The following is a 6,767-nucleotide window of genomic DNA, read 5'->3' as shown; positions in this document are numbered from 1 at the left end:
GTGGTTCAGCTGATCTGATCTCGCTGCGTTTGACATGAAACAATACTTTTCACCACTCTCTCTCATAACTGCACATTTTAATCTTTGTTTATCTTTAAAGCTGCAGTCTGCAAGTCTGGCAGATCGAATTGACTCCAATTTCAAATGTTTAAACTTTCAATACCACTGAGCTCCTCCGCTTCCTCCCATCGAGTGCTCGTTGACGGGATAGAGTTCATGCTACACGGACGTAGGTTGGCTACTTTTACTCATACATAGCAATTGCTAACATCATTAAGCGTATGCCTAGCTTGAGGCGTGCACATATGATATTGAAACATGGTGTGGCATGAATTGTGACTGATGATATGTGGATTTTTGCAGAACAAACAACAGGCTCTAGTTGCACGTAGAGGCGTGGTTTCCTCTCTAAACCCGGATGATTTATGTTGTTCTATTGGAGCATAGTGTCGTCAAGGTGAGTTGCAAAGTGCAGCACTGCATACAGTTCTTGTGTATTCATATCAATATTATCTGGTATATGGATATAGACCAAGCCCCCACCACAGCGACTTCCTGGTTGATCCTATCAGGAAGTGCCAAAAGCGTCAGTTCTCTGAGTGTCCACTAGGGGCAGGTTTCATAACAGAGCAGTTTCTCATTGAGCCCCATGTTAAACAGGCCGTTTACACAGCATCATTAAACCTGTTTAAGGACAAAAGAACATTCTAGTCTGTGTGTTTAGGTCATATCTCCATGGCAACACTGAGGGGGAGGGGCTAGTTTTTTTTTACTGGAAGTTAAAGTTTATGAATAATTAGGGGCGTGGCCTCTTGAGTGACAGCTAGCCTCTGGCCCTCACTTCTCCTCCGAGGTAAACGTCAGCCAGATGGACGTACACCCCTCCCCCCCAGCGTCACATACATGCCCTTTTTTGGCAAGGGGAAATGAGGAGGAGTCAAAGTCTGACAAGATGGAGACTCCTGTAGGCGAGGACGATTGGATCAAGTTGAGAGAACGGACCTGACGGAGACGCTATGATATAGTCATACTGTGGTTAAGAAAGACCTTAATGTGCAATTTACGAGTGAGTTGCTGCACTTGTAGGTGCTGGAAAGTTAATTTAATGGTGTAAACAAAATTTTGCAGTTAGCTTGTTAACCTTGGTTCTGACGTTAACTTGCGGTCCTGTTGTGTGCTGCACGTGAGCTGCCTGACGAGCCTGAATGTGACCAGTACATATTCAGTCCCGTCCAGTCTGTTCGGGATAAACGAACAGACTGCAATGCAAGCCTCCTGGCCATCATTCAACACAACGCAGAGTCAAGGGGTTTGAGCCAGCGAGCTACAACACAGTGTAGCCTGGTTACATTTACATTTACACTCATAAAGTTAATCACATCTGGACTTACACAGCCTTTTTGCAGTTCCTCACAGCAGGGATCAGTCTCCATCGTCCTCCTGGTGATGTGTTGTAGTTCTCCAGATTCAACTCATCCTGAACCTCCTCTGACATCTGCAGCATGTAGGAGAGAGCTGAGCACTGGATCTCAGAGAGTTTCTTCTGTGATCTGTTCTCTGACTTCAGTAACTCTTGGATCTCCTGATGGACTGAGCGGTCGTTCATCTCCGTCAGACAGTGGAAGATGTTGATGCTTCTGTCAGGAGAGGTCCAGTCTGTGTTCAGCTTCTTCAGGTTGTCCATGACTGTCTTGATGTTTTCTGGACTGTTGTCTGTGTGACCCAGGAGACCTCCTAAGAGTCTCTGGTTGGACTCCAGAGAGAGGCCGTGGAGGAAGCGGACAAACAAGTCCAGGTGGCCATTTTTACTTCGGAGGGATTTCTTCATGGCTCTCCTCAAGAAGACACCCAAAGATGAGTAATTATCCCAGTCCTTTCCCAGGAAGTCCTCCAGTACCTCTGTGTCCTTGCTGGTGTAACAGTAAAACATGTAGACTGCAGCCAGAAACTCCTGAATGCTCAGATGAACGAAGCAGTAGACGGTTTTATGGAAGATCACAGACTCGCTCTTGAAGATCTTTGTACATATTCCTGAGTACACCGAGGCCTCCGTGACATCCAGACCACACTGCTCCAGATCTTCTTGGTAAAACATGATGTTTCCTTGCTCCAGTTGTTCAAACGCCAGCCTCCCCAGCTTCAGAAGAACTTCTCTGTCAGCCTCTGTCAGCTCCTGTGGACTCGTCTCATGTCCCTCATCGTACTTCTGCTTCTTCTTCGTTGTCTGCACCAGCAGGAAGTGTGAGTACATGTCAGTCAAGGTCTTGGGCAGCTCTCCTCTCTGGTCTGTGGTCAACATGTCCATCAGAACTGTGGCAGTGATCCAGCAGAAGACTGGGATCAGACACATGATGTGGAGGCTCCTGGTTGTGTTGACATGTGAGATGATTCTGCTGGACAGCTCTTCATCACTGACTCTCCTCCTGAAGTACTCCTCCTTCTGGGCGTCAGTGAAGCCTCGCACTTCTGTTACCCTGTCAACACATTCAGGAGGGATCTGATTGGCTGCTGCAGGTCGTGAAGTTATCCAGATGAGAGCGGACGGAAACAGATTCCCCCGGATGAGGTTTGGTAACAGCACATTGACTGACGACTTCTGTGTGACATCAGAAAAAAACTCTGTGTTGTGGAAATCCAGTGAAAGTCTGCTTTCGTCCAGGCCGTCGAAGATGAACAGAAGTTTACAGCCAGCGAGCTCCTGTGCCGTGACCTTCTGTAACGATGGATGGAAAACCTGCAGCAGCTGGAGAAGACTGTACTGCTCATGTTTGATCAAGTTCAGCTCCCTGAATGAAAGCAGGATCACCACACTGATGTCTTGGTTTTCCAAACCCTCGGCCCAGTCCAGAGTGAACTTCTGCACCGAGAAGGTTTTCCCAACGCCAGCGACGCCGTTCGTCAGGACGACTTTGATGTGTCTCTGTCGGTCAGGTAAGGCTTTAAAGATGTCGTGTTGGTCAGGTAAGGCTTTAAAGATGTCGTGTTGGTCAGGTAAGACTTTAAAGATGTCCTGGCACTTGATTGGAGTCTCGTGGAGGGTCTTCTGGGAAGCTGTCTCGAGCTGCCTCACCTCATGTTGGGTATTAACCTCCTCGCTCTGACCCTCTGTGATGAACAGCTCTGTGTAGATCCTGTTGAGGGGAGTTCCACTTCCTGTTTCATCACTTCCTTCAGTCACCTGTTCGCATCTACTTTTCAGACTGATCTTATGTTCTTCTAAAACCTCCTGCAGAATTTCTGCTGGAAGTAAAGGAAAAGGGTTTTGAGTAAGTGGTGATAAAAAGGGAACCAAAGTGTTTTAAATGTCTTAATGTCGAACAACACAACAGAACAAACACGACTGATCAGCAGACAGATGTACAGTCTTACTGTGTGCAGTGCTGGTCTGTCTTTTTATGGATCTTTGTCTACGCTTGGGACAGGAGGAGTCCCCTGATGAAGCAGTCTGGTCCCAGTATGAGGTGATGCACTGTCTGCAGAAGCAGTGTTCACGGCTGGAAAAGACTGTATCCTCCAGGACGTCCTGACACTGAGCACAGCAGGACGGCTGCTCCTCCACAGAAACATGACTCCTCCTACTCTCTCTGTGGAGAAACACACAGACATAAAGAAATACCTCTTCAGTAACAGAGTCGGTTAAAAGCTGTGAAAACTGAGCTCTTCTTTGAGAACAGAAGAAGGGGTTTCTTCCAGTTTGAGCACAAAAATGAATGCATCTCGTCCAAGCCACACCATGAAGCTGGACTTTAAGATAGGTGACCCAAGCTGTCCAGTCTATTCGTCTCTATTGTCCAGCTTTACTCTTAGTTCTACTCTTGTACAGTACTACTTTTGTCTTTACAGTAATTCTCTCTTTGTGCTGGACTTTCGTTTCAAAAGAAGTTCCGTGTTTTATTTGATAAATAATATTTTATGAGTCAGTCAAGCGAGATATATAAATACATAAATGTTACACGGGTACAATGTTACGCGGGTACAAGTGGCCGAAATGTGTTTCCTCAGGAGGGGGTCTGGAGTCTCCCTTAGAGAGAGGGGGAGAAGTTCAGCATCCGTGAGGAACTCGGAGTAGAGCCGCTGCTCCTTTGCGTTGAAAGGAGCCAGTTGAGGTGGTTCAGGATCATCTGGTAAGGATGAACCCTGGGCGCCTCCCTAGGGAGGTGTTCCAGGCACGTCCAGCTGGGAGGAGGCCTCGGGGAAGACCCAGGACCAGGTGGAGAGATTAGATCTCCACACTGGCCTGGGAACGCCTCAGGATCCCCCAGTTAGAGCTGGTTAATGTGGCCCGGGAAAGGGAAGTTTGGGGTCCCCTGCTAAAGCTGCTGCCCCCGCGACCCGACCCCGGATAAGCAGATGAAGATGAGATGAGATAAATGTAACATGAACGTTGCATGAACGTAAACCACTGTAGAGAGGCCTGGAAAGGTCTTTAGGTCAGTTTACAGTGGAATCAGTGTCTTACTGTGAGTCTGAGGCTCCAGGTTCATTACTGAAGTACGGAGGGTCCTCTTTGGACATGTCACTCTTCACAGACGGGCAGCTGCAGACTGGAGTCTCATCTTTGTCCTTTCCCCTCCCTAAATCACTCATCCTCTCAGTCTGACGGTTAACCAGCAACACTGGAGACACACAAACACAGGAATACGATACGCATGGTAAAAAAAAACATTGATCGTGTCGTGTCCAAATATTTGGGAGAAAGGCATCATTTCATCTGTGAAGGGAAGAACCACATGGGTAAAGTGCTTAGATGTTTTTTCACTCTTGAAAGTAAATTTAGTTTATCATAGGTTTCATGAGAATTATGTTTAGACCGATATACACTCACTCACTCATCTTCAGCCTCTTATCCGGGGTCGGGTCGCGGGGGCAGCAGCTCTAACCGGGGACCCCAAACTTCCCTTTCCCGGGCCACATTAACCAGCTCTAACTGGGGGATCCTGAGGCGTTCCCAGGCCAGTGTGGAGATCTAATCTCTCCACCTGGTCCTGGGTCTTCCCCGAGGCCTCCTCCCAGCTGGACGTGCCTGGAACACCTCCCTAGGGAGGCGCCCAGGGTTCATCCTTACCAGATGATCCTGAACCACCTCAACTGGCTCCTTTCAACGCAAAGGAGCAGCGGCTCTACTCCGAGTTCCTCACGGATGCTGAACTTCTCCCCCTCTCTCTAAGGGAGACGCCAGCCCCCCTCCTGAGGAAACACATTTCACACGCTTGTACCCGCAACCTGGTTCTTTGGGTCCTGACCCAGCTTTCATGACCACAGGTGAGGGTAGGAACGAAGATAGAAGATTGACCGGTCAACCAGTACAGCCCCTCCCAACCCAAAGCTTTCAGCATGTCTGGATGAATCTCATGGATCCCTGTGGAGTTGTTTGACTACCTCAGTGACTTCCACCAGAGACATTGACAATGATCCCCCATCAGCCTCCAGCTCTGCCTCTACAAAAGAGGGCGTGTTAGTCGGATTAAGGAGTTCCTCAAAGTCCTTCCATCACCCTTAAAATGATGATTTACTAATATAACACTTAAGTAAACAGTGATTCGCTCTGTTGGCTGTTTAGGATGAATAAACAACCCCCATAAACGGGGTAAGTTGAGCCATGAGACCCCTTTTTTAGGACATGACATTATCAAAACAATGATGTTCACACTCATTCTGTTTGTTTGAAGGGACGACAACATCCTGATATATATGCAGATATATTAGTTAGCAACAAAACTGATATGGTTGCCTTGATGTAGTGAAACTAAATATAAAAAATGGCTCATCTTACCCCAGTCTCCCCTATAATAAAGTTGATTTTGCATCAGTTTAAATCTAAATCTAAAGCTCTAAGGATAAACTTTGACTGGAGGAAATCAAACAAATGAGTCAGGCTGTGGCTCCATTTTGGCTGCAGCGGTCGCAAATGATAAGGAGCTGTGAAAGTCTTAAACTCAGAGCCTCTAGGACGCCGTCTCTTTATCGAGAAGGTGTTTTTCTAACCCGCAGTTTCACGGACTAAACACATGATCTGAAAAAATGTAATCAATAACAACAGTAACAGTGATTTACAGGACTATTGTTCACACTCACCCTGCTTCAGACCCTCTGCTCTGTGGGGTGAAATGAAGTCTGAGCAGTCGGGTTTCATTCCTTCACTCACCTGTGAACCGCCTCCTCACCTGTCAGGATCACCTCGATTGGCCAACTGTGCGTTCACATGTAGAGTGTGTGGGGAGTGTGTGGGGAGTGTGTGGGGAGTGTGTGGGGAGTGTGTGGGGAGTGTGTGTGGAGTGTGTGATGGACATTTGGCTCTCAGAGTTACACACAGTTCCAAGAACAGAAGCAGAACTGAAAACAAGGAGCCCAAGGCTGAACAAAGACAGGAAACAACCGATACCTATGAGTTTACCTGCCCCCACCTGACAGTCGGAGGAGGAGACTCCACTTAAAGCTGCATTCTCTCTAATGTCCAGCAGGAGGAGACTCCACTTAAAGCTGCATTCTCTCTAATGTCCAGCAGGAGGAGACTCCACTTAAAGCTGCATTCTCTCTAATGTCCAGCAGGGGGAGACTCCACTTAAAGCTGCATTCTCTCTAATGTCCAGCAGGAGGAGACTCCACTTAAAGCTGCATTCTCTCTAATGTCCAGCAGGAGGAGACTCCACTTAAAGCTGCATTCTCTCTAATGTCCAGCAGGAGGAGACTCCACTTAAAGCTGCATTCTCTCTAATGTCCAGCAGGAGGAGACTCCACTTAAAGCTGCATTCTCTCTAATGTCCAGC

At 47.6% G+C, this 6,767-nt stretch overlaps 1 protein-coding gene across 1 annotated transcript in view; it reads right to left on the bottom strand.

Annotated features, from left to right (window-relative positions):
* Positions 1-6,133, bottom strand: part of LOC310949034 (protein NLRC3-like) — a gene marked incomplete at both ends in the record, with an annotated part of 7,159 nt that extends 1,026 nt beyond the window's left edge. The window contains 4 exons of the mRNA XM_083916365.1: positions 1,392-3,240; positions 3,370-3,584; positions 4,460-4,616; positions 6,076-6,133. Of these exons, the coding sequence (XP_083772491.1) occupies positions 1,392-3,240; positions 3,370-3,584; positions 4,460-4,616; positions 6,076-6,133 (2,279 nt within the window). The remainder of the gene's footprint in view (positions 1-1,391; positions 3,241-3,369; positions 3,585-4,459; positions 4,617-6,075) is intronic.
* Between the last annotated feature and the right edge of the window lie 634 nt (positions 6,134-6,767).

The sequence above is a fragment of the Echiichthys vipera genome (assembly GCF_963691815.1).
Source record: "Echiichthys vipera genome assembly, chromosome: 7".
Lineage (NCBI taxonomy): Eukaryota > Metazoa > Chordata > Actinopteri > Perciformes > Trachinidae > Echiichthys > Echiichthys vipera.
This window is presented reverse-complemented; position numbering and strand designations above follow the sequence as displayed.